The sequence below is a fragment of the Lineus longissimus genome, chromosome 8, assembly GCF_910592395.1.
Source record: "Lineus longissimus chromosome 8, tnLinLong1.2, whole genome shotgun sequence".
Taxonomy (NCBI): domain Eukaryota; kingdom Metazoa; phylum Nemertea; class Pilidiophora; order Heteronemertea; family Lineidae; genus Lineus; species Lineus longissimus.
This window is the reverse complement of record NC_088315.1, coordinates 8,874,545-8,897,738: the sequence shown is the minus strand read 5'-3', so window position 1 is coordinate 8,897,738 and position 23,194 is coordinate 8,874,545. Positions and strand designations below refer to the sequence as shown.

The 23,194-nt window shown below is 41.1% G+C and overlaps 4 protein-coding genes across 4 annotated transcripts; 2 read left to right on the top strand and 2 right to left on the bottom strand.

Annotated features, from left to right (window-relative positions):
• Positions 1–339: 339 nt before the first annotated feature.
• LOC135492337 (BET1 homolog) lies at positions 340–2,306 on the bottom strand. The gene is made up of 4 exons (XM_064778743.1): positions 2,172–2,306; positions 1,581–1,684; positions 1,099–1,343; positions 340–839 (listed from the first exon to the last, which is right to left on the bottom strand). The coding sequence occupies exons 1-3, from the start codon at positions 2,188–2,190 to the stop codon at positions 1,131–1,133; spliced, it is 336 nt and encodes a 111-aa protein (XP_064634813.1). The 5' UTR covers positions 2,191–2,306; the 3' UTR covers positions 340–839; positions 1,099–1,130.
• Positions 2,307–2,447: 141 nt separating this feature from the next.
• Positions 2,448–4,572, top strand: LOC135492336 (nurim homolog). Its single transcript, XM_064778742.1, has 4 exons — positions 2,448–2,669; positions 3,077–3,249; positions 3,542–3,712; positions 4,069–4,572. Exons 1-4 carry the CDS (start codon positions 2,534–2,536, stop codon positions 4,363–4,365), a joined length of 777 nt encoding a protein of 258 aa, XP_064634812.1. The 5' UTR covers positions 2,448–2,533; the 3' UTR covers positions 4,366–4,572.
• Positions 4,573–5,368: 796 nt separating this feature from the next.
• LOC135492271 (PAX-interacting protein 1-like) lies at positions 5,369–14,644 on the bottom strand. The gene is made up of 16 exons (XM_064778626.1): positions 14,492–14,644; positions 13,896–14,033; positions 13,340–13,383; positions 12,894–12,957; positions 12,524–12,637; positions 11,909–12,208; positions 11,377–11,641; positions 10,773–10,960; positions 10,310–10,444; positions 9,914–10,035; positions 9,102–9,286; positions 8,442–8,722; positions 7,799–7,967; positions 7,263–7,498; positions 6,847–6,922; positions 5,369–6,615 (listed from the first exon to the last, which is right to left on the bottom strand). The coding sequence occupies exons 1-16, from the start codon at positions 14,585–14,587 to the stop codon at positions 6,536–6,538; spliced, it is 2,493 nt and encodes an 830-aa protein (XP_064634696.1). The 5' UTR covers positions 14,588–14,644; the 3' UTR covers positions 5,369–6,535.
• A 224-nt stretch (positions 14,645–14,868) lies between these two features.
• On the top strand, positions 14,869–21,743 carry LOC135492348 (DDB1- and CUL4-associated factor 7). The gene is made up of 7 exons (XM_064778761.1): positions 14,869–15,403; positions 15,753–15,854; positions 16,145–16,243; positions 16,552–16,798; positions 17,309–17,460; positions 17,862–17,979; positions 18,297–21,743. Exons 1-7 carry the CDS (start codon positions 15,239–15,241, stop codon positions 18,467–18,469), a joined length of 1,056 nt encoding a protein of 351 aa, XP_064634831.1. The 5' UTR covers positions 14,869–15,238; the 3' UTR covers positions 18,470–21,743.
• Positions 21,744–23,194: the final 1,451 nt, after the last annotated feature.

Here is a 23,194-nt window from a genome sequence, read left to right as displayed (position 1 = left end):
GGCAAGATCAATTTGATTGCTGCTGCAAACAAATTTTACTGCGCTATATGTCTTTTTTAGACTGCATGTTCCAAATTGGTACAGCCCTAGTCCTCGGCAACCACAGCAGTGTGTTGCGGGGTCACTCCACCCACCGGCTGTTTCTCAGCATCAATAAAACATGTATGAAGACTAATTGTTTGGAGTCATTCGCTGGTATTGGACCAGAAGGAAATATGACTGGTAATTGTTTTGACTCCTGGATGGATCAATGCAGTTTCCTATCTTTGTCCTTGAGCAAAACACGGGAGCCACAGTGCTGTAGTGTCAAGAGCCCCTGTCAATAAAGTAAGACATATCTACTTCTTATAGTTTATTTACAAAAATAAATACATGTACATTGTCCATATTTACAATGTGATTTTAAAATGACTTGTGTCAATCAGGTCCAGTTATCATGGTACAACACAATAACTGAAGATCATCTTGAAGATAAGCGCAGAGGCACGTTAAAAAATGTTCATCCATTATTGAGGAGGAACACCTCCTGGAGGATAGATAACACTTCCAAGTGGAGAGTGAACGCTGAAGAACATTAAAAACTTCTCACCAATACTGAAAAATTATACACTTTTCTTGATGCCCATAAAATATGATAATGAGAAGTCAGCACCAATGTCAAATGATTCATGAAGAACACCACAAACTTATAACCTGGTGATTTTGACACCCAGATTACTTTAGACATGTCCAGACAAGTTCATCTGGGTGGCAAATCAACAAATATTCTTCTAATGTTCACCTGCACACAGGTTGTTACAGAAATAATGCAAGGCTCCAGGTTTGATTGTAAGCATTTGCCTTGCCTATATTCCCAGGTTAACAGAAGTGGCCACAAAATTTGAAAAGACACCTTGCCTTTATCTGGTAAGAAGACAAACTGAAAGAGACTCTCAGGAGTGAATTTAAAAAGTAAAAGTTTGGCTGTTTTGACCAGGGGCCAATCTGGTCAGAGGCCGATTCGACTGGTTGACATTTGCCTAGCCTAAATTTGTACATTTCATTGTTAAATGAAATTGTTACAAAAGTTGAAAAGACACCTTGCATTAATCTGATAACAAGAATCAAACAGTATCTTAAGATCTCTCCTCTCATCTGAATTTGATAATCAACCAACAGACTAGAAAGACCAACAGGGCAAACAGAAGCAGGGACCATATAAATCGATTTCCACCGGATCTCGCGATCGCTCCCAGCCTCCCCATTGTTGCCTTCAGTATTCCACCAGAGTTGTCAAAGTCCTCATCCATGTCTTTTAACATCTTATTCTGATATTTGACTTCTGTTCCTATATCTATGCTCAGCTGAAATGAATGGCAAGAACGGGTTATCTGTTTGTTTGGTGTCGTTTCAGAGTTAGGGAAGATCTGTGACATAGTGGTTAGGGCGCCTGCCAATGATCAGGAGGTAGTGGGTTCAATACTTGGTGGGATTACCACTGTTTTGTCTTTGTGTCCTTGAGCAAGGCACTTAACCCTACTTTCTTTTCTCCAACTAGGAGTAAATAGGTTCCTAGCTGTTCCTAGCATGTATAGACTTACAGATTTCAAAGCTTTGACTTTAAACTGCAAGTTTTCTTCCAGTCTCTCGTTCTCATCTTCAACCATCTGGTTGTTGCCATTGGCAGCTGCATAGCTGGCCTCCGCTGAAAAGAAGTTGACATGAACATTAGATTGAGAAGGGAAACGGATTTTCCACATGTGTGTAACATAGCTACGTTAATTCGAAGAACACTTGACACAAGGTTTCACAGTGACGAGACGCTGTACATTTCATACACTGAAGTCCAAGCCTCCATTTGACTTTGATTGCAAGCTTGTGGGACTGGGAGTTGTTAATTGTCATGGTCAACTTTATCCATGGCTGCATCCTATCCTACCAGCAGCCGAAGTTTGTGATACTGATAAACAGCCACAAGACACCCTGATTAAAATAGTCGACCTTGTAAAGTGGTAGATTAGATGAGACTTAATCTGTACTAGATTTGGCTGTACCCTAGTACAGTACATAACATAGTCATAGGCCAGGGCCTACAACAAAAGTACAATGCATGCAGTACTGTAGTGTTAGGTAGATATTTCTGCCATGAAACACCTTTTCATCCCATTTTCTCAAATCTGACAGATACACACCAGCATGGGCACGCCTCATCCTCCTTATGAATTACAAAATCGACTCTTAAAAGGTGATAAATAACAAAATATTGCAAAGAATTACTCCTTCGACACGTCACTTGCCACACTGCTTGTGAACTACGTCATTAGAAAGTGTGTATAACAATTCATACAATATATGTTACTAAACAGTTTCTTTCAATTTGTCGACTTATGAATCTTTAAATTGGTATCAAAAATGAAATTATACTTTAAACATAAGAAATGAACCATAGGCAATTATAGCGGATTTCGATAAGTATTTAATTACAATTGTAAAGAACAAAAACATCATATAGGGGTCGCTGATGTCCATTTGAAGATTTTTTGTCAACAAAATCATGTTTGAGACACTATTCAAACGTATTCCACTCATGATAATCGCCTGCATATCTTTTTGTAGTGTGTTTATGTCAACCCTTTTCTTTGTGAGCTTCTGCTCAAGCCAGTTTTGGCCCAAAAACTCCAACCAACCTGGTGAGTTGAGTAGCCAACACCTCATCTCAATCTGACTTTGTATCTGGTATAGGCCTAGTGTATTTTTTCGGGGCTCATGTCATGACTGATGACAAGGTTGGTTTTGATACCAACCATGCATGCCAGGACAAGTGAAACAACAAGGATACTTTCTTACTGGTTCATGGCACAAAATATATCTGATCATATTGACTGATGATGATGTATATGTACAGTCTCTTTAAGGACACTAGTTTAGTACTTATGCCTTATGGTCTTAAGACTTAAGTTAAATTGGTTGTTTCCATTCAATGTGACTCTGATCAGGGCGACACCTCTGTATTAAGGACAGTACATGTACGTCCCAAGGGTGTCCTTAACAGAGAGGTTCTACTGTACTTGTACATGGAACAAATTCTCTTTTTCAGGTGACTGGAGCTCATGGGATGCATTGCTCTGGGACTTTCTCCTGGTTGGACTCTTCATCCTGCAACACAGCATAATGGCGTCATCGTGCTTCAAAAGGTTCATCTATGGCAACAGGAGTGGCATCGTTGTTGAGAGATCTCTCTATGTTTTGATGACTTCTTTTGTCTTGTATGTAAGTGCATCTGATGATTTTTAACCAAGGCCAAGTTTTGTGGAATGTGAAAATTGAGTGTCGAATCGAGATTGATGTTCATGATTGTGAAAGTACTTTGGATTAGAAACTATTTGATATTCCAGTTGGAGTTAGTACAACCCTGATGAAAATTGGACACACGTTAGATTCCCTTTTCTATCGGACCTTTCTGACAAAAGTACTGCCAATGTCTTCATGGTTTGCCATCTGTACAATAAATAAGCTGGAGACAATGAATTACATAAATTATAAATCTCTTCTTGACTTTCAGACTCTTGTTTCACACTGGTGTCCAGTAACTGAGTACATCATATGGCATCTTGACACCTCTCAGAGCATCTTCTGGTGGACTGTCTTCGTCGTTATCCATGTCATAGCCTGGGTCCTGCTACTAGGAGCAGTACTCACCATGGACCTAGCAGAATTGATCGGACTCAAACAGGTAAATGGACGAGGCCTGTATCATGGGGATGTCAAAGTTCCAATTTTGGGTGGAGTTCAGACTTTTTTCTCTCAGTAGATGCTAAATTAAATAAGTGGAATGGAAAGTTCTTTGTCTCAATTCGGTGTGAATCTTTGAATTTTCAAGATTGGATCAAAAATAAGCATTTCTCCTACAATTTGTTTGAGAAAAGACTTGGGGGAGTGTATTCTTACCCTTTTAAAAAGTATATTGATTTGATTGGGCGCTGTGATATAGCTAGAGTCTTTTAACTTTCACTTCATCATTTTATTTTCCAATAAGTAATTCAGATAGCATCCAAATGCAAGTCTCTATTGTTATCGTTTTCCTTTCAGGTGTATTTTTACTGCATTGGAGCCGAGTACCCGATGAAGTACAAGTCTCCGGCAGCCCGCCACCTCTACCGTGCGATGCGTCATCCAGGGACGAGCTGCCTGACGTTCATATTATGGTGCCATCCCATAATGACGCTGGATCGATTCCTCCTCGCCGTCATGATGACGTTGTACGTCTCGTTTGGATTTAACGTCACCGTCGAGGATTATGAATACATTGCCTTGCAGTCGGCGAGAAAAGACGATGAACTTTACAGATATAGGACAGAGGTTCAGTTCAGGGAGGTCAGGGGATGAAACGCTTTGTATACTTTTATCTTTGAGTACAACCAAAGACAGATCTCTTAGATTTTATCAATTTAAAGTACCAGCAAATGTCGATGAAGCAATCTCATCATGTTTTAAACAGCTTTCAAATATTACAGCTTTTTCATGCCATTTTATGTTTATATTTACATATGTATACCTTCTTTCTTTGTAATAAAATTATGCATTTAATGTAAAAAATACTGCAATTATGTTTTTTTCAAGTCTTGTGTTTGCCTATTTGTGGAGGTTAAAAAAGAATCCTTAGTCGATAGCCTGGCTGGTCAGGTGAGGTTGTATATTTCAGATATTCAACACACCATTCCACCTTGGACAAAGAGAGCTCATCCGCGAGCTACATCAATTCCAATTTAACACGCATTATGCCACCCATCCACCAAATCGCTACAATGCAAGCCTAACATTGCTCACCTTGATGATGGGGACATCCACACCAACCACAGGGCTATAAAGGATTCCTTGATGGCCTGACCTTGCTCAACGTTCCTTAACTTCCAACTCTGGAGACAATACACCAACCATTAGGCCATAAAGGAATTCCTCCATGGCCAGCGGGTTGAGCTGTGCCATATAACTGGGGGTACAGTACATACGGCACACGACGGGTTACTGAGCTGAACAATGATGTGGATGATGATGATGTTAATCCCAGCACAAAATCCAAACCACCCTGCAAGCTTGGTCAATGTGCAATTTTGCTCATGGCCATCTTGTCTTGCACACTGGTCTGCAAAAATATCGGGACAGTAGCAATATTTGCTCACCTAGTGAGCTTAATATAGTCGTACGTTATCATGGCAGTTTCGTTACTGCTGGGGTTAAGGACTTCTTTGTAACCCAGAACGAATTTCGGTCTGATCCATTCTAAAATTCATTCCGACCAACCCTCCCCCAAAATTTCTCAACATCTTGGAGCAATTTATAACAGTCACATACCTTCTTCATATGACAATACACAAACAATGGAAGACAGTTGATTGTAAATAAAACATTTATTTTTACATGCTGCAGCGGTAAAAAATTACAAAATGCAGTATATGTATACAGATATAAAGTCACTGACAGGAATGAGTCTAAAATATTTATTGCTAAATGACTACAATCTGGTACTGAAATTTCCTAAAGGGCCACCCAGACAGCCCCTAAGCAATCTTGGAAACAAGGGAGGATCTGAAAATTAATTTTGGAATAATGCCAAAATGCGGTTATTGGGCACCCGAGGGCTAAAACCATTAGTACATTATATGTTCTTGTGGGGAGACATCCTGAAAATCGTTGCTCTCCAACGAAAACGGGCAGACGCACGCCTCATGCGCCACACCCCAAATATACCACTGGTACAGGAAGTAAAACAATACAATGGTCCCGATATAAATAATGCAATCACATTGCATCATTCCCTACTTTACAGTATTTACATCATTTACAAATATTTACATAAAAAATGAGTATTGGTTTACCTACCCGGTAGTTTTGATACCATTCTTAACAAGAAACAACGACAACCAGATGTTACAAAATTAAAATAAAATTTAAGATTTCCACCCTACTTGGGGTCGCATTGAGAGAAAAAATATCTGTGTACAGTAGAACCTCCCTTAGCGGACACCTCTCTATTAAGGACAACCTCTCTATTTAGGACACTAGGTTTGGTCCCAAATTGGTTGTTTCTATTCAATTTGACCTCTCTAATCAGGACACCTCTCAATTAAGGAAAGCACTTGTCAGTCCCGAGGGTGTCCTTAATAGAGAGGTTCCACTGTATTTTCACCCAGAACCTACAAACACAGAACTTTTTTTGATCAACCAATAGCAATTAAGGAGAGATACAAAGAGACAGACATACATGCAAACATGCACGTACGCACACACAACCCGCTACACAACTAATATGATCTTATCCTTCCTCCTTTGTCGGCTGGGACCATAAAGACAAGTACCCAGGCCTCAGTAAGATAAACAAATGTCTTACACGTGGCCATCGAGTGGTAGGGTCAGGAGGCAGTGACAGTCATCAGCACACAGCAGCACAGTGTTATTAGTGTCACAAGAAACTCGGTCCCTACCAGAATATGACTGTGCAAAATAAGACTGAGTACCATTTTGCGCCGAGCTTTAGGTCCAATATCCAGTGTCCAGTTCACACTCTCAAATGGAACTGGTCGTAATCCAACTCTTGTTTCAGGACACCGGTCAGGACGAATTCTGCATTGTATACAGCTGAAAGCAGACAAAATGATGATTCAATTTACAAATGTACATGTAAGTATTTGTCCTTCGAATGAGACGTAATAATGAGGTTCCTTCTAGCTGGTGCCTATGACAGGCCAAGCAAAAGACCAACTCCACCATGTGGGAAACATGCTTGTGAGGGACTCCACCTTAGGCTGAAGGCAGTGCCACAACGCCAATAAATCCAATTGGTGCTCAATAAAAGGTACATGTACTTACTGACTTGCTTGTCGAACATGTCGCCAAGAATATGAAGGTCATTTTCGCAACCAATAACGATGAAAGACGGTCGACCCTGTAACGCGAATAAACATACGGTACTTTTAAAGATGGTCGGAAGCAAATACAATCCAAGAAACAGTTATCAACTAGTCAATTAATTTTCTTAGCGCTTGCTAATCATCAGTCTATTTTGGTATGATTATGTGACTTACTTCATTTCTCATACAATTTAACTAAGCATACTAACAGGCTTATTTCTCCATTCTAACTTCTAGAAGGAAGTCACAATAGAAATTTTTCCCCCTCCCTTCTAGTTCAGACATACACACTGTGCACTTGGGATAACTGAGTGAAACAGTTGTGCACTTGGGGTCACTGAGAGGCCTAGTCTTAAAACTGGCATTGGTACAAACCTGAGATGTTTTCTGTGTTGCTATGACCCTGGCCGGCGATCTTCTGCTCACGACAGTCCCCCCAGCGTTCTCTATAATCTCCTTCAATGGCCCGACACCTGGCTCCGTGCTTGGCGTGATATAAAATCTGACTTCTTTAAACAGTGGAACTCTGCGTGCTCGGGCGAGCGACTCTGACAACTTTATTCCGAATGTTTCTTCGTTCTTTTTATCTTTGAGGGCATATGGTTGTTCATCTGCGGATAGGAATATGGTAAAATGTAGTGCAGGTTAAATCCATAGTGCTGCCACCTTGGCAAGGTTTACAGAATTATTGACAACAAGACTGACACACACGATACAATCAGAAAGATTGAGATGTATAAATGGTCCTCCTTGAGGCTACCTCAAATCAACTCAAGTGGCCACAAAAGTGGTACATATCTATGGACTGCGGGGACAGACTGACTTGACCCTGAGGGCTACAACCTAATTTGTTTCAACTGCAGAATTACCCATAATGATGTTGCTGAATGCATAGAAGGAGAATATTTTACCCAAAAACTTCTCAAGTTTTGCACTCTCCTCTATCCAAGCAGGCGTGACAATGTGTTTACAGATGGGGACGGTTGTGAAGAACTTCATCGTACGTGACAGCGTGCTGGCCACCAAGTGTGTGACCTCCTTTGAACGGGTCGCCATTTTCCCGCCAAGTTTTTCCACTTTCTGAAAGGGACGATTCCAAATCAGTCAACAACTAATGAGGCCACCTGCTCAAGTTAAAGCCCTACTATGATCGTGTTCATTTTTTCTCACTATGCAGCTATTGAACTACTCGTACTTTTATATCTAGTGCATAACTCTTGCACCAAATGAAGTCAACAATCAATAGAAGCAAAAATATATATCAGCATATCAGCAAAATTTTTGTATCTAAGCGTAAAGTATGTGTCAATTTTCAAACTGCTGCATGTTAATCTAGGGCAAAAACACCCTGGAGATTCAGAATCCCGGACTCCGGGCATTTTGTGCCTAAACCACGTTCCGAGACATCTGGTATCACGGAATGCAAAATAATAAGAACTAAACACCTTAAGAAGAAAAATGTGAGAATGAAGACATGTACAGAGGTACTCAAAGTTGTGGAGGCTAAGAGGTTCCAACAGCCTATCCCCAAAGAGAGTTCAAAGGCAGCCTCACCTCGACTAGAGCAGGGACCAAATCCTTCCGTATCCCCGTAATCATCACCCGCGGTTTCCCCTCATCAGTGGCTACCGTCTCGGTCGACGTCTCCTCCTGGGTCTCCATTTCGAACGTCGGTGTTAATCTCGCTCGTTTACTTGGCTGTTCGTCCTCGGTTGCGTCCTCTAATTTCCGTTTGGCAGTTTCAGCGGTGTTATCTTCGGGTTTCTTCAGCAGCAGACTGGGTTGATATTTCTTAATGAGATCCTTTGGTATTTTTAGAGGTGATCGCCATCCAACTGAAAAAAAAAAATCACATTTGCACACTTTTGTAAGGGTAATCATAATAATCATAGACAACTAGGCTTATTAGGTTTCAATTCTCCAAATAATCAACACTGCTTATTCTAAGTGTCCTTGGGCATCCCACTTAACCGTTGTACTGCTCCAAATAGGTACCTTGCTGGCAGGGATGGTCCATTTGAATGCGAGTAAAAGGGGTGACGGCAGCTGGACTGTGATATTCCCCAGGGAGTTCAGCGCCAAGCAATTTTTATCAAGTCGATTAGTACTTTGTAAAAGGCCTTTATTATCCACAACTTACCAAATAGTTACGTCACTGGGCATTATTGAAGTCGATTAGTGTGTTGTATTAAGGGTTTATTACCCACAACTTACCTAGCAGTTTTGTCACTTTGGCATTGTCGATCTTGAAGTCATCTTCCAAGCCAAACTGATGATAGTTTTTGTGGACGGGAATACGTAGGGCATCGAGATTGCCGAGAACGAGGTCACTGAGCCAGGCAACGTTGACCACTGGGATTCTCCATTCCTTGGCTTTTTCGTACTTCAGACCACCCATTCTGAGAAGAAAAAAGTTTTTTGTTAATAGTCTGACATCAACAAAGGCAGAGGCTAGGTTATAATTTGACTTAGGCTAACACCCCTCTATCCTAAAACCTTTCCTAGGAACTCAGATTAGTGGCTCAATCAGTGCTACAACCTGAGCATTTCTGACGAGTACCCATTTATACACTTGGGTGGTGTACACGTAAGGCCATTTATGCAAAGAGACTTGCCTAGAGTCTCGCAGTGAGGATCGAACCAGAGACCTCATGGCCACAAGTCAGACACGTGAGCCACTACACCACCTACTCCAGACAGTTATGCACTTTTCAATGGTACTATTATTGTTAATGCAAGACAGAATATGTAATCTGTATTTTTTCTATAACTGTTTCAAGAGGTAAGGTAAAGTGGCACAATTATAGGTCCCTGCAATGTTGAAAAGAGATGGAAGCACACATCAATGCACATAGATGTTATAATTGTACCGGAGCTACAATTGCACCACCTTACCTTATTGAGAACTACATGATTATGAGATCAGAGGTTTTTTAGTTTTACACCAGCAACACATTTCTGGCACGCGATTGAAAAACTTGTGCATTTTAAAAGCATTTTTTGTTGCTGAAAAGAACGCTACTTACTTTTTACAAACCAATGCTGAGTTCTTGTGTGTCATATAACCCGTGTACTTTGCACCTATCACTGTTACCATATGTTTGATTTTTGTTCTTTCATCACCTTCGAAGTTTGTCACACAAATTATCTGAAAGGAGAACGCAAGAGATAGGTATATGAATACACCAATAAGTGTATGGGCTGTCCACAAAGTATGCACCAAGGGAGAGGGGGTTGATGCAAGGGCGTACGAGATGATTAGTAGAGGGAGGGGGTCTACATAAAAGCATACGTATGCAAACAAAGAACTTTTTCATGCCGAGGGCCTTTGCGCCGCTCATTTGTGTCACCATGTCGCATATTGTTCTAAATCACATCGCACTGCAAGAAAAATCGAACCCTAATTTTGGAAAATTCCCTACCTGGTTAGCACAAGGCTTATGATCGCCGTATATTGATGGAACGTGCAGCGCGTGCCACGGGCATAACATCTTCTGTCGGATAAGGCAGTCATTCAACCAATGTGCAGTCACCACCCGCTTGCCATCCTTAAGGGCCTGAATCGAAGTAATGAAACTGAAGATTCTGATACAGAGACGGACGGTATCAGGGATTTGGTCAAAGGCCTACCCGGATCATAGAAAATTTCAAATTTATCATTGAGATTTGTAATCTGTCTATTCTTCATCAGAGGCCAATGCATTTCTTTTTAAAGCATGGCCCTTCTCTAGTGCCAGCCTTTTCAGATTTCTGGTGAAACACTAAGGACCTTAGAATTGACAACTTCCACTACGTAACTTTGACAGCCCAAAAACTTGATGAGTTCATTGTCTTCTATAAGAAAACAGGCAAACAGTTCTGGGAGACAAGGTATTCAAAACGTACCAACTGGAATATGTCACTTCTCTGGTTTTCGCACAGTAAGTGGGTTATTCTGTTTGAGTAGGCCTGGTCCACCTGACCGCCATGTTGTTCTATCACCATCTGCCACGTTTCAATCTGTTTGTTGTCGAGGTACTTTTGATAGTCTGTGATGTAGAACACGCAGCCCAGGAGGCAGAGATCGGGGGGAACTGAAAAAAAATAACACTAAGATTAAACTTATCACACAAGACAGATCACATTAACGACTGATCTCACTGGACACCAGTTTACCTAGAAGCGCTAGTGAAACATCAGGAATGCCCTCGTCACAGGATATTGATGAGTGAAAGTTGTAGGAAATTAGCCCAGAAATGAACAGGACCAATCTACAACACTCACAGTTTCTCAGTGTCCACTGCATGGAACGCCAAAAGTGTGATGAGGATTCAGACACCTTACTTGAAGTGTTAGCTATTGTCTGGTGAACCTTATATACCTACTCAAATGGCAGGACAAAGGCCATGACGAGCCGATTTGTAATATCCAGTCGGTCATATTGTGGACGTAGGCCCAGTGTGATCTACACAAAACAAGAAACATTATATTTGGAGAATACTGAACTCACCAGTTTCCGATGGTTCATGTCCGTAGTAGATGATTGGTGGCTCTTGCACTGCCTGCTGCAGACCGCGGCCATTTTTACCAAGAGTCTGCAAAAGTTGGCTGACTTTCTGCGGCCCCATCCTGGCAGGCGATTTGGGCTGGTCGTGGCTGTTGGTGATGTTACGCAGCATCGTACGAGGTGTCTCGGTACCCGTGTTGAACATGGGTAGGTTCGGTGTGACGGGGCATTGCTGTGCTTCAGGCGTTTCCCCCACTCTATCAGCAGCCTGGAAGGACAATGTTTCATTTTAGCTTCTTTTCTGTCACTCCATTTTTGAGGCAATGCTACATAACACAAGCTAAAGAGTGTTACGACAATTTTTATGTTATGAAAGCGCTGTCAATTATCTTGGAAATTCATACTCAGCCACTGTCCAAGCCAGACACATCTACACAGGCAGAGTGTCCATGCAAAGATCATTGATTGGACCAACCTGGAAATAAGGAATAGCCATTTCCCGGACTTTTTTTCATAATGCAGCCAAACTTCTCACCTGCATTCTATCAAGCACCATCTTGGACAGCGCCTCCTTCGCGACCGGCGTCTGCACCAGCTCATCCCCTGGCGGCGACAGATCGGGCGTACGCGATGGCGACACCGGTCCTGCATCCACGATCGTCTCCCCGCTATCCGAGTCTGGCTCAATGTCTGGCGGCGGTTGTTCCAGTATCAGTAACTTTGGGTGATAAATCGTCTCATCCTGCCTGGCCTTCTTGTCAACAGAATCGCTCACCCAGTCGGGAGTAACGATTTCTAAGTGATCAGGTTTTTCTATTGCGAAGTCATATTTTGCCTGAAAACAAGTTTTCAGAGATTATTACTGCCTACTCAGTAGTGATAACATTACCTGCCTACTCAGAAATGATCAAATTACCTACCTACACAGAAATGACAAGATTACATGTACCTGCCTACTCACAAATGAAGACATTTTGTAATTGATGACAGATACAAATTGTATGTCAATTTTCAAAACAATTTTACCTCTCTTGTCCATCAAATGCTGCCATCAAAATGTCCTTTTTAATGAAATGTCACTGGTTCATAGGAATAATGACTACTCACCCCTAATGATTTAATGGTTATAAGATGGGTACATTCCACTCACCCCTAATGGTTTAATGGTTATAAGATGGGTACATTTGCGGTTAAGTTCACGCTGGCATTGCCCGCCATAAAACGTTATCATCGCCCAGAGAGACTGGAGATCAGCTTCAGGAATCTGTAATGGAGATAAAGAAATTTGGGAGGGATTCAAAAAAGTGGCATCCAGGGATGTATGTCACCAGTAATTGTCCGGAATTAAGAACGCACAGACCAGGAATAGGAAAGTCCAAAATACAAATTTAATTTAGATGTCAATTGGGCAAATCTGATGAGACATTTTCTACAACATGTCTCATATCTTTATCTTAGAGAAATCATTTTAGAGAAATATCAAATTCAAACCTATACATTTTTCCAGTATTATTACTTACCTGGGATGGACAAGCAACAACTCCAGTAAATATGTCATAATTTTCCAGGTTAAATGCATTGGTCCTTAATCAGGGTTAAGAAAATAATCCAGTGGTATAAGGTAAGGTATATTCGATTTCTACAGGTTATCTAGATTGGGCGAGGTGCGTATTTTCTTAGTCATTGTCTAAACCAGAGCAGGCCTGGGCCTAAACCTGGATTATTTGTACATGTAACAGTTTATGATTTTTCAATGTATGTGTAGTAATGACCACGTTTGCAAAAGTAGTTCTTCCGGTTAAAATAATTCTATCTTAATCCTGTCCTGTTTAAGATGTTTGAGTAACTTTCTGCATCATCTTAGTTGGGAATACAGAATTTGAAATTGAGAGAACCAGATATATCATTTTATAAGTCAACTTCAAATCACCATAAGATAGGATTTTAAGTTTTTTTCAAAGGATACGGCAAGATGCATTCACACTTGACACACATCACTATCCAGCTGGGCTGAAAAACGAAATTCAAACATGAGTCAACCACTCTATCAAAGTAAAAGAAAGCTAACAGATGATTACTTTAATCTGTTCAATGTCAATGGGGAGTTGGAGACCAGTTCCAGCTCATGTGCTTCAGACCTGGTCCCTAATAAAGAATAGAGGAATACTGGCCAAAGGTACCACCCTGACCACTAGCTCTGGGATGGAACTCTCTGGGACAGGCAACTTTCTGATCAAAAATGGACTGACTGTCTGCCATGCATCTCACAAGTGAGGTTCTAAGTGAGGTCCCACTGTCCTGTGGTTGTGACATTGTCTTTAATTATTTTTGAAATATTTAAGGACTTCTGAGAAAGTCAGCTATTTGAATGACCCAAGAAGACCTGTAGCTCCCATATCTGATTTACCTGCTCAATAGAGCTTTCAGTAAGAGTGCCAATCTATTTTTTTCAGAGCTCTGTTGTACAGATAATCTGAGGTTACTTTAACTATAGAATTATTTAATGTCTTAATCATTCTTACAGAAACAACTGGAACTTCGAAGAGTTCCACAGCTTCACTGTAGTCATCGTGGTCCTTGTTGTCAGCGATCGCATGGCTGACCATCTCACTGAGATACGTGTCTCGCTTACCACCGCCATCTTTTAGAAGTTGGTGGATCTGAAATTAGATTTGCAAAGTAGTTATTGCCTTTTAGGAATGGCGACTATGTAACTGACCAGCCATACCATTACCGTATATAGCCTAATGCCAATGGGGTATAATGAAACCCCTAATGAGTAATGTCAACGCCAACGGTATGGCCTATGCCTATGGCCATGGGCCATAGATAGCAGTAGCAGTAGCACAGGCATTGGCGATTCATGGTGTAGGATGTAACTGTCTGTAGACGACAAAATGTCAGGAAACGCTCAACGGCAGAAAGTGCAACTAAAAGCAGTGACCTCCTAGTCCTGGCCCTTAAATTAAAGGCGGTATCAACCAACAAACATTACCAATATTAATAATGAAAACTGTTCATGTATTGTGTACAATGTGTAGTGCATGTGCATGTACATGTTCAACAACATTTCGATTTCTGCAAAAATCCTGGCGAAATTTATGAGGACAATTCGGACCTTTTCATCAAGATTTCCGATCAGGTAATATTTCACATCTTTGAACAACCCATTGGGGACCTTCAGTGCGGTTGGATCACCAAATGTGATTGGCATTATGAGTTTATTTGATGTTTGAACATCGATTATTTTGTGAATTTCGGAAAAATTCCCGCGACGCACTTTTTTGCGGTAATTTGATGTTTCCGTCGCAAAATTTGGCTATATATTTCATTATTTAATTATGAATTACACATAATCTAATTAAAAATGTCTAAAAAAGTAAAATCAGGAAGTATCAAAATAAACAAATGCTTAGTTTAGAAGATATTTGATAAAAACCAGTTAGTCGTAAAGTGGTCAAGTGTGTCCGCCATATTGTTTTTGTTTGGATTCTGACAAAATTTGAAATAAAACTTTATCAAATAAAAAGCCAGATTTTGCCTGAAATTAGTTGGAAATTTTTTAAATCTAACGAGTAATCAATAGACTTTTGTCTCACCTATACTTGAAACAGAAGCTTTTGGTGATCGCCTTGTCCGTTTGCTAGGAAAATCTCTGCAAAAAGTGAAGAAAGGGCTTCTTCTGGAAACCCAAGCAGAAATACATTTTTGGTTCAGCCCATTTGATTACTCAGCTGCCATTTCCTGCTGATCTCTCAATTTGTTCCTTCTTTACGTCTCCTGCTGAATATATCATTCAGCAGTACGATCAAACTTGCTTGTTCTCCCGACAGTCCCGCCAACCGCCAAACTGTTTAGTCACAAGATGTCGACTTTGCCGGCAACGGCGGGTCCCCCTCCGGCGGGTAAGCGGAAAGAAATCTACAAATATGAAGCTCCGTGGACTGTTTACAGTATGAACTGGAGCGTTCGGCCAGACAAGCGGTTCCGACTCGCTCTGGGCAGCTTCGTTGAGGAGTACAACAACAAGGTAGGCCCTCCCTTATCCCTATAGTAGTTGTATACAGTTGTCCGTACTGTAGCGTTGTTTATCTTATTCTTGGCACCTTCATCTTGAATGATAATGTTGTTTCAGTTGGAGGTGGCCTTGCAGAGCCAAAACAAACCTAAATATATACGCACAACCTACCAAGTACAAACCATGCAGTCTTTTCTTTGCTGTTTGGTTGTTCTGGCTCACATTCACAATAGCTTCCTCCGCAATCCAATGTACATCATTGCACCTGTTGGAGATGTTTTTCATATTCTCCTTTGATCGTCCATCCCAACTGAACATCCGTACTTGTCATTCATTCAATTCTCCTTCCAATTGTTTTCAGGTGCAGATAGTCTGTCTCGATGAAGAGTCCTCGGAGTTCACATCAAGAAGCACTTTCGATCATCCGTATCCTACCACAAAAATCATGTGGATACCAGATAACGTAAGTGATTAGCATCGCAGATAACTGACCACTCAACTGATAAATGAACTAGCACGAGTATCAGGAAGCAGAATGACAGCAAGCGACCAGAATTTGCATGAGTGTTTATCTCAAGTTATTATAAACTGCAGAACAGATCTTTAAGTTCAAATCTTACATTCTTTCAGTACACTCCAGTCCATGCAGTGCATGATAGGCTTGATTGGAGATGGAGATTTTTGTATACCTGAAACAAAAAGTTATCGTGATTGAAATGTTTTCTTTTGATTTGTGACTTTTCTATTTTTCAGAAAGGGGTGTTTCCAGATCTGTTGGCCACAAGTGGTGACTACCTGAGAGTATGGCGGGTTGGAGACACTGAGACAAGACTAGAATGCCTTTTAAACAATGTAAGTGTTTTTGTGTTGTAATAGAATTTCTTTATGCTTACATGTACATTGTAAAGGTAGGTTCACCCGCAGTCAAAGATGGGCAACGGCTCTAAACAGCCCATCCCAGGCACTCTGTGTCAGCTAAAGTCAAGTCATAGATAACTGGATCTCCAAGAGTAACGATGCAAAAGTTCATAATTTCAATTGCCTGGTGCATGTATTGGTCTTATTATTAAAATTGACCACTAGGTGCATCACTTAAATGACTGTATTGTCAGAGTTAGGGCCTACTGGTTGAGATTCAATTTGATTCATTTTACTTTCAGAACAAAAATTCAGACTTTTGTGCCCCACTCACATCATTTGATTGGAACGAGGTCGATCCGAATCTTCTGGGGACATCAAGCATAGACACCACGTGCACGATATGGGGCTTGGAGACGGGCCAGGTAATCGGCCGGGTCAACCTCGTGTCGGGTCACGTGAAGACACAGCTTATTGCACATGATAAAGAGGTGTATGACATTGCGTTCAGCCGAGCGGGAGGTGGAAGGGACATGTTTGCAAGTGTTGGTAAGTCCTCGGTCCTTCTATGGGTAAAGAAAAGTTCCATGCCACCTTCTCTGGGACACCATCAAGAAATATTGCCACATGAAATACATCGGATATTCAAATCTCCCGTTCAAGGGGCAAACAATTTGTTTCCAAAAAAAGAGGTCAACCATGTCAGTACAAATGATGTCGTACAATGTGAAATCCATGATTCATTGTGTCGCTGACAGCAGGGTACTGTATCAACGATACATTCCATTCGAGGTCATTGTGATGTAGTGGACCATCTTGTAATGGCACTTGATGTAAGTGGCGGCCTCCATGGACCAGTGTGGTTTTTTGCAGGAATAACCAGCCAAACATAAATGTGCCCGGATTGGCTTTCTTGATTCTCATAAATGATAACTGTGACTACAATGAAAAGCAGTGCAGTTTCAAGCAAATCTTTAACATGATTTTAACTTTAAATTTAGACTGAAAAAGCAGTTGTTTCTTTTCGTTCCTATTGTAACGCCATTCTGTTGTTTCCAGGTGCCGACGGTTCAGTGCGCATGTTTGATCTCCGCCATCTTGAACATTCGACAATCATCTACGAGGATCCACAGCATCATCCGTTGCTAAGGCTGGCGTGGAATAAACAAGATCCTAACTACCTAGCAACCATGGCAATGGACGCAATGGAGGTATAATGCTTTGTTTTGTCAAATTCCATCAGTGTTTGATTTTCCTGAAATTTGCCTGGTTGGTTTCACATTATTTGAGGATTTTTCAGTGAGGAGGGAGGGAACTTAACATCTTGTTAACTCAAGTAAACTGTCCCATCTCTCCCAATACTTCCTAGCGAGACAATAGATGTTGCCGAGGATGTGTCCACACCCGTGCCGACCTCTTAAATGTCAAGCGCATATATAGCTTTAGGGCTTTGAATTAATTTCTCATTTCTCTCCATTTCTGTTAAAGTTTGACTTTAGTTTGCAGTTGTTTTATCATACTCACAGGAGTAAGCTGTAAGCCTTTTCAGTTCAAAAGAACTAACAATTGTTATTAATATCAGTTTTAAAAATATCATATCCCTGTTTTTCAGGTTATAATCCTTGACGTACGAGTGCCGTGTACCCCTGTTGCTCGGCTGAACAATCATCGCGCCTGCGTGAATGGTATCGCGTGGGCGCCTCATTCTAGCTGCCACATATGCACTGCCGGTAAGTCTTTCATAGAGAATATCCCAAAATATACCTGTCGATCATTAGAAAAGACCTAAAGATTTAAGAAAAAGGTGCTGTGGTTGAAGAGCTGTTGGTATCTTTAGCTAGAGACTACAGTTGAACTTCTCAAAGAGACTCTGCGTATTAAATTGAAGGTGACCTGGTTTGTCAAGCAGGGAAACACACAGTATTCAACCCGGAATTTTGCAACGTTTTCCAAATTACCACAAAGCCTTCGAGTTTCGTAAAATATCTCTTGTTGGCCGAGGTATCCTTTGAATTGAAAAGGGCTGTAGAGATTGTTTTCTTTTCAGCCGACGACCACCAGGCTTTAATCTGGGACATCCAGCAGATGCCTCGCGCCATCGAAGACCCCATCCTCGCCTACACGTCCTCGGGAGAAATCAACCAGGTCCAGTGGTCGTCGACGCAGCCAGACTGGATCGCCATTTGCTACAACAACTGTCTAGAAATACTGCGAGTTTGATAATTACCGAAGATTTGAAGGCTGTTAAACAGTTTTCAAATGGACACTTTTGATTAGATTGGACGCGGAGCGAGAATGACGCATTATTTTAAGAGAGTAATGCAGTGTTTTCCGAGAGTGATCGAACGTTTTTGTGAGAATGATGCAATGTTTTCTGAGAACGACAGGAAGTTTTCCGGGAACAACGCATTGTTTTCTAAGAATTGTAGAAGATTCTGGCCAGTTTGATGCAATGTTTTCTGAGAACGAGAGAAGGTTTTTCGAGAAGAACATGTTGTTTTCCTAGAATCGTGGAATATTCTGGCGAGTTTGATGCAATGTTTTTTGAGACTGGCAGAATGTTTTCTGAAAACGATGCAATTCTCTTGCCGTCTGCTCCTGTCCAAGTAATTTGGAGATTGTTTCACAGTTTTCAAATATTGACTTCGGTGTTTTTAGATCTGTATGATGAGAGGGTTCAAGAAGTGAACAAAGATTGGAATCAAGAAATACGATATTTGCACATTTGGTTTGAAAATGGCAAGTTTGTATGTGTTTTATCGGGATGAAAGGCAGATATTCTGAGTGTGGGAAAGACTGCTCTGATTTTTCAAGGTGGGTTATGAATTTAATCAGGGTGATGCAAAATCAAATTCTTTTCTTTTCAAGGTGGCAGATTTTTTGATTCGGGTGGCATTAGATGGGATTCCATTTGGCAGGGTTGCTCTCCTAAACAAAATACCTGAGGGACGCCACCGTCTGAGATGAGCAGGGCCAACGTACAAGGTTCTGTCAGGGTTTCTTGGGGAAAATCACGTCAACTCGAAATATAGAAACTCTTTAAATGGAGAAATGTTCTTCAGGAAAGATTTGTCAACTAAAGATATGGAAAGAATATAGAAAGAGTATAAGGAAGTCTTTGAATGTGGAAATGTTCTTGATGAAAGCTATGTCAACTCGTGGTATAGAAAGTCTTTAAATGTAGAAATGTTTTTGAATGAAGAAACATGTCTTGGTGTATCTTTAACAGGTTTGCCAAGATTGTCAACTTCTGTGGAATTGTTTCGCACAGTGAAGTTTTTTCAAGTTTATAAGTGCACATAAATGGTGTTCTCAATTGAAAATTGCACACCCGTTCTGACGTTGAGTCAAAGACGGTAATTTTTGTTCCTGTTCCCATTTTGGGTCCAGGGGTTGTGCGGTAGTTAGCCCTTTTTGGCCTTCAAAATTAAGTGAGATATTGTAGGCTGTCCCTTTGGCTTCATTCTGTATTCATAAGAAGTCCGAGGTCTAGAATTGTTGTGATGAAATCATGACATTGGATAGTTTTAAGGTGAGATGACTATAATGAAAGTTTTGAATCGTCATATCTTGTTGTATTTTTTATTGTGAATTGTGGTGTAGTTATTGATTGTGCGTGAAAGTTTTTCAAACATCTTGCAATTTTTCACCCATATAGTTATGGAGCTCGAGATTGGTGGCAGAGTGCTGGTCTCATAATCAAGAGGTCGTGTGTTCCACTCTCAGCAAGACGCGTACCCCTACATTGCTTCTCTCCACCTGGGAGTGTGAATGGGTTCGGCGCTTGCCTGGGAACTAAACCTGCGAGTAAGGCAGGTGGTGCCTCCTGGAGTTAGACTCATTCAACATAAGGATTCTGCAGACGACATTTACTTCCAACATTTTCTCAAAAAGTATAGCGACGATGGGAAAACATTTTAAGGAAGGTTATTTGTAAATCTTTGCTCTTATGAAATTTTGTAGCAAAATGAAATTCAATTTCACACACAACCTCCACCATGCCAATCTACCGTCGTTGTGCGTCTTATCCATCCTTTAAGAAGACTTTTGAATTGATGTACACCGCCGGAAAGTCGCCATGATCAACCTTTACTGGCAAAATTAGAATTTAGATAATGTTCGTGTTAGTTTTTATTTTAGTTGGTATAAATAATCAATTGTTCCATATCGTCTGTGACCGGTAGGAGATGTTAACAAGTTTTGTTGTAAATTGTTGGACGATTTTCTAAACTTGGCAGATGATTTTGTCGAAGATGATGGAATAACACGACAACCTGTTCTACAGGGTGGTCCAATAAAGGCACCGTTAGGGACAGGGTAAAAATAGCACTATTGTATTATTGGTCATGGAGCGTTTTTTACCATTCTGTCCTGTACTTTACTTCAAAGGAATGTGTACTCAATTGTGGAATGGTACTATACGAATTTCTCAAAATAGGTTTCTTCTTTTACTGAAGGCATTAATGTAAGTTGCGATTGAAAAGTTGAAAAACAGGCCAAGTTCTTAAGGGGAAGGTTTCTATAATAAATTACTTTATACATAAATATCAGTTGGGATTGAAGATTAAAAAAATACTTTCCCGTACAACCTTTTAATTGTATTATAATTATGATCACAAGGGTTTTGTAATGTACATTATCTATTAGTAAGTACTGTCTCTTATAGTGTGTTTGGAAAAAAAGTGTTGCACGATATTGTTAAAAATTGCTATGTGACCACCCAGATTGATTTTGTTAGTAGTTAGTGTGGTTAGTTGTGTCATAAATGAATATCCAGACTTGTTTTCAAGGGGTCATAGGTTCAACTTTCTGCAGGACAATTTCAGTTTTTCGGTCCTTGAGTAAGAAAGGAGAGCCATTTTCTCCCTATCAATAGTTTTAGATGAGTTGCTTCAGGCATAGAAAATCCAATGGTAATTTTGATATTTTGCAAAGAACAGCAAAGACTGCCAAGTGCCACTTTTTTGGGACACGCTGTATCCTGTGTTACCCCGCATGTATCTTTGCAAGCCTTGCTGATATGCTGTACATTCGTTGCTAAAGCGAGCTCAATTTTCATCTCAAATACTGAAATAATGATATTATATTAATTGTTTTATCTTAACTTGAGGGAGTACTTCATTTGCTTGTAATCATAATGGTTACTATACATCATAATCAACTTTCATCACGCCTTACTGTGCTACTGCGCTATGACCATGTTTGTTTCTGATTACCAGTGGCACATGTATAAACAACATGCACAGATGAACCTTGCCTTTAATGACACAACTTTGGTTTTCTGACCGGGAATCTGGGTGAAGGGAATTTGACTATGTGCTTTTGAAAGGCAGGGCCACATTCCCTGGGAGAAAAAACCAACCACATTTTACTGGTAGGCATATCTGGATTGGTTTTATTTTAAATGAAGTATTCCCGCCAAGTGCATGTACCCAGTCATTGTATATGGATATTTTATAAGGTTTTTGAATAAATGTCTGTGGACCATGCTCGATATTATTTTCTTGTTTCATTTATTTTATTGGTACAGGACTTTTTGGACAGAAAGGAACAATGCCTCCTATTACGCAAGGGATAACCTTGTGCATTGGAACCTCCTTGAGCGGGAGCCTCTGTTAGCAGGACACGCTCTCGATTAGGGACAGTTGGTGTGGTCCAAAATTGATTTTCTCTATATGATTCGATCTGTATAATCGAGACCTCTCTCTATCAAGGACAGTACGTTTTTGTCAGTTCCAGACGCCCCTCTCTAATAAGGACAGCTCTTGTCAGTTCCAAGACTGTCCTTGATACCTTTAATTCCATCTCCCAATGAGGTCTCCAGCTGAAAAATTACCATAGGAGAAATAATTATGTCCTTTCCAGGATATGTGCCCAGTTGGGGACGGTTGTCCAATCTCTTAATATAGCTCTGAGCTTGGTAATATGCATGGTAATGTGAGAAAGATGTCCCAGTGTGGTGATTGAAATTAATAAATTGGTTACAGGTGGTTATCCTCTCTTTCAATAGGGCTCTGAGCTAGGAAATGTGCACAGTAAGAGGCGGTCATCCTCTCTGTTGTCCCCTCTCTGAGCAGGGAAGTGTGTACTGTGGGAGATGGCTGTCCTCTCTTACAATAGGGCTGTGAGCTGGGAAATGTGCACAGTAGGAGACGGTCATCCTCTGTCGTCCCCTCTCTGAGCAGGGAAGTGTGTGTTGTGCGAGATGGCTGTCCTCTCTTTCAATAGGGCTCTGAGCTGGGAAATGTGCACAGTAAGAGACAGTCGTCCTCTCTGTCGTCCCCTCCCTGAGCAGGGAAGTGTGCATTGTGGGAGATGGCTGTCCTCTCTTCCAATAGGGCTCTGAGCTGGGAAATGTGCACAGTAAGAGACGGTCGTCCTCTCTGTCGTCCCCTCTCTGAGCAGGGAAGTGTGCATTGTGGGAGATGGCTGTCCTCTCTTTCAATGGGGCTCTGAGCTGGGAAATGTGCACAGTAAGAGACGGTCGTCCTCTCTGTTGTCCCCTCTCTGAGCAGGGAAGTGTGTACTGTGGGAGACGGCTGTCCTCTCTTTCAATAGGGCTCTGAGCTGGGAAATGTGCACAGTAAGAGAGTCGACGGTCGTTCTCTCTCTCATCCTCTCTGAGCAGATGGTGGGAGACGGTTGTCTTCTCTGAGTAGGGAAATGAGCACAGTGAGAGACAGTTGTTCTCTCTTTCATCCTCTCCAAGGAGAGAAATATTCACGGTGAGTGATGGCTGCCCTCTCTTTCAATACTCAATAGGACTCTGAGCTGGGAAATGTGCACAGGGAGAGGTGGCCATCTTCTCTTTTGTCCTCTCCCTGGGCAAGAAAATATGCATTGTGAGAGACGATTGTCCTCTCTCTGAGCAAGAAATGGAAATTGGGAAGCGTGCATTGTCTGATCTCTCATTGAGGCTGAGGGTAGAAAACTTGACGAAATCAA